Genomic DNA, 4,170 nt, shown 5'->3' with positions numbered 1-4,170 from the left:
TGGAACTACCAAACAGGGTCGCAGCAATTAATGCATAGTTAAAATCTACATGTATGATCGCAAGATCAAACCAGTGATCCAAAACTTGTTATAATACATGCACAACAAGAATCTCAACTCCAGAAATTTACTCGATGGATGCGTTAGGCATGACTAATGGAGCGTCGATGCAAATGCTTCGGCTGAAGCAGGATAGAAGCCGGCGCCATGCTATGCAAGTTAAGATACTACATTATATAAGAACAATTTTGATTTCTTCACCACTTGTTAAGTCATATTAAACAGAGAATACACAAACCCCACCCACCCAAACCCCCCAATGATAAATATTAACAAGCTTAGTCCAGAGAAAGCTGTAGTCAAATTGATAAAACAAACAAGTTATCACATTCACTAAACTCTTCTTCCAATGAAGCCTTTTCGTCATCATCTTAACGTTCTGTGGAGGTGCTGCCCCGAACAAGTGAACCCCGTCGGTGGCCACCAACAATCACATCTTTAAATCGAGATATGGGACCAAGCACCCTGCCCATCCTCTGTGCATGACAGAGACAACATAGAGTAAGCATATAAGAACCAAGTTGACGTCGTGCAATACAGCAAAAAGTTAAACACTGGAAACCACTTTTAAATTTGACTACAATCATATATGACGTATCACAAATCAAAATACTTTGGCAGAATTAATGTTTTGGTGGGGACGAGAGCATCAAAGCTCGTAGATAACTCCTAATTGTATAAATTAAAAACACAAGAAGTGATTGAATTAGAATTTCTTCATTCACAAAGAGTAAGTTGCTATTATCAGTAATCATTTATTGATCACTGTTTCCAAATACTTGACTACTTTCCCATTATAAGCACGATGGATAAATACCATTCCAAGGGGGAAGAAAAAGAAAAAGAAACTTTGAAAGTATCAAGAGAAGCAAGAGTACATATGCGGCTATGCCTTTTACCACAAGGGCATGGAAGTAAGGAAAGGAAAGCTGTTACACGGGAAAGGCTATGTAGGCAGTATTTTATAGAGCTCTTGCTAACATAAAACTAGAAATACTAGCATCATTCATCCACATGCATTTCTGTTCATTTATTACTTTGGCTTTTTAAATGCAGGGGCAGAAGGGAGCAACAACACTATTTTTTCTAGAACCTCATTCACTCAGCTGACACCATCCATCCTCACTATGTAATAAGAAATCAATATTCCCTGGTGAGGCTATATACCTAGGTGTCTTAGCTTGACATGGGACTCTATACAGGCAAAAGTTAAACTTACATGTTGGAGTTCCATCCCTGACTCTCTCAAACAATTTCAACATGAAACATCAATTCATAAGATATATATATATTGGTGAATCATGTCTGCCATGCAATTGGTGTAGGGTAGTGCAGATTTACCGTCATCTAGAAAACATGAAATGCAAATGCAATTACCCCAATCAGGAAGCATGTCATAATATTTCATAGTAAGTGCAAATACCTCATCACTAATACCAAACTGCCACTTGAGGTGCAAAACCTGCCACCTTTCTTGCTGCCAGTGGTGACCGATAATTACAAGCCCCATAACAGCTGCAGCAACGAAAATAGACCAAAACGTATTTGCCTCTTTTGCGTGGGCATACAGAGAAACAGCCCGTCTTTTCCACCAAGCTTCGCAAGGAAGGCCACCAGCATCGTACTTTTCCCCCTCATCAGGCTTCTGGAAATTTGACACGCCAGAATCCAAGCCATGGTCTTCAGGTACAAGAGAATAATCAGTCTCCCCACCCTCCTCAACAGTATCAGACTTGGGAATGGTTGATTCGCAATGGAACGAACTAAATTCTGTAGTGTTGTAAATGTTCTTCTCCTTGTCAAATACCACATCTTTTTCAAAGTATGCACCGGAAGCTGATAACCTGTTACCTTTGTCATCAAAAATCTGAATTCCAGGAAACTCATCCGTCATCAACTCTCTGATACTTACATTTTCTTCATCCTTCAAAGCCGATTTACCCCCGTCATCTGAAATTAACTGAGAAACATCATACTCACCACCCTTTTCTTCGCGTATCTCACTTTTTTCAGGTGCCAATGGCAAATTCTCATGCTGACTTGGAGGGAAGACAAAATGACCAGACATAAACATAGCATTAGAAGTTTCAGCATCATTCTCTCCACCTAACTTACCCTGGTTATCATTGATTGACTCAACCTGTTGAGGACCAGGTGCAGCAGCATATGCTGATGCAGTGAGTGATACAACTTCCCACTCATTTCCTCTGGGAGCAGCTTCCCCACCCTCTTCATTATCCGCCATCAATGGGAACCTAAATTCAAGAATTGCTATTTGCAAGAGAAAATGGCAGGATAAAGGAATAGAAATGGATATTAGTAAGCATAAAAGTGCCCAAAGTGAGAGTGTAATAGCTGGGTATAGTAAGAAGAGAATATGCAAAAATTATACACATGGTCTTATGCTTCCTCTGTAATCAGTCCATGTAGAATGACATATATTCCCAAGTCAACAAATTCTGAAGATGGATAGTATCCTTTCATGTAAGTGTATTATTTGTTCCAAAATTAGTCAAGCAATTTGAATAAAGTTCATCTAGTGCGTAATCATTTTGCAAAATCACTAAGAAAAATAGATGACATCCATTTCAAACTTCAAAATTTTGAAATGAGAACAAAAGTTGGTAAAAATTCTAAAACAAAAAAGTATGGAAAGAGAACTCATGCAGATAACATAAAACTTGGAGTCATGCAATTCCAAATTCCAAGAACAAAGTCTTCCAGTAGAAAAAATATATCAAATAAGAAAATGGAAGATGTTCCAATTCATCAGCAAGAGACTACTGCTTGGAGTGAGAACCTTTAAGAAGTATTTAATTTTCATACGTAATTGAGTTAATTTCAGCATGCGTGTCTGAGAATTAATATAAGATTGTATGCGAATCAAACATTTTTTCCGATGTTGAATCATCCCATTAAAATAGTAAATCATCACAAAAATAATATGAATATCCAAATGACGTTGAGACCCAATCCGAACAATTGTAACGTCAAGTCGCTCCACTGAGTTCATGACTTCAAAGATGAACAACGATTAACCCTCCACCCCCAACCAAAACAAAGCAAAAACAGAAAATACTACAACGAACAAAAGAAATTCAACTAAAGAGTTATGAAGTCGACCAGAATCAATCCCCAGCAACAGAAACCACTGAACTCAACTCAAAAACTCATACAAGTGCTGTTGCAGCTAAAATTATTTATTGACATGCATAAATAACATAATCCCAAAGTAACACCACCAAACAAACAAATAAATTCATGTAAGCGATGCAGATAGAAACACATACAAATCCAAAAGAAAACACGCGTAGATCCAAAAAGAATCCGCAAACAGCAACAATCCGATCAAACGGAACAAAAATTCGCACACGCCGAGCGAAGTCAAAGGATTAAACAACCGGATAAAGATATTAATCGCACAAAATTAACTAATTAATTGCAATTACAGAGTACTTACAGAGCAAAAGTAGAGATAACGATCAGAGGAGAATAATAGAGCTCCAGCGAGAGAAATGATTGAAAGGGGTCTCGGAAAATGTTAAAAGGACTGACAGGAATCAGCATTTTTATATAGCGAAATTTTGGGGGTGAGAAGATAAAGGCACCGGAAGAGCCGGTGACTGGGGAGTGGGGTTTACCCGCTAAGAGGGGCGAACGGCGTCGTTACTTGGGGTGATTCTTGCAATTTGTACAGTGGGTGAAGTGGTTCCCGGATACCACGGTTGCGTGCTTGGGGAGGGAAAGTATTTACTGTGCCGCGGTATTCCTGAGCTTGCTTTTGGCTAAGGAGTACAAGTATACACTTCCCCTCTTTCTTTCTTTCTTTCTTCTTTCCTTTTTAATTTCTTTTGAAAGAATTGCACTAGTTATTATTTAATTAACAATTATATATATAATAAATAATTTTTTATAATTTAAAATATATTATAAATAAAATTAAGTATATAAATTAATATATTATATTAATAAAAAGAAAGAAATAAATAATAATTTATTAATTAATATAAATTTTAAAAAGTTGAACAAATTAAATATTTTATCACGAAGAATATTTTTTACTTCTCAAACAGATGATGCAGTGACATCATTAGACGTTATTTGTGAATT

The 4,170-nt window shown here is 37.0% G+C and overlaps 1 protein-coding gene across 4 annotated transcripts; it reads right to left on the bottom strand.

Annotated features, from left to right (window-relative positions):
* ATI1 (mesoderm induction early response protein) lies at positions 1-3,680 on the bottom strand. Of its 4 annotated transcripts, XM_020698808.2 has the most exons (5): positions 3,521-3,680; positions 2,176-2,331; positions 1,912-2,010; positions 1,484-1,830; positions 1-536 (listed from the first exon to the last, which is right to left on the bottom strand). In XM_020698808.2, exons 2-5 carry the CDS (start codon positions 2,303-2,305, stop codon positions 432-434), a joined length of 681 nt encoding a protein of 226 aa, XP_020554467.1. In that variant the 5' UTR covers positions 2,306-2,331; positions 3,521-3,680; the 3' UTR covers positions 1-431. The 4 variants fall into 4 exon arrangements, with proteins under 4 accessions (XP_020554467.1, XP_011098236.1, XP_011098237.1 ...); XM_011099934.3 differs by having other exon boundaries at positions 1,912-2,331; XM_011099935.3 differs by having other exon boundaries at positions 1,484-2,010.
* Between the last annotated feature and the right edge of the window lie 490 nt (positions 3,681-4,170).

Source organism: Sesamum indicum, linkage group LG13 (genome assembly GCF_026168435.1).
Source record: "Sesamum indicum cultivar Baizhima isolate 11 linkage group LG13, ASM2616843v1, whole genome shotgun sequence".
In the NCBI taxonomy this organism is placed as follows: domain Eukaryota; kingdom Viridiplantae; phylum Streptophyta; class Magnoliopsida; order Lamiales; family Pedaliaceae; genus Sesamum; species Sesamum indicum.
Note: the sequence above shows the minus strand (reverse complement) of the source record. Positions and strands in the feature narration are given on the sequence as shown.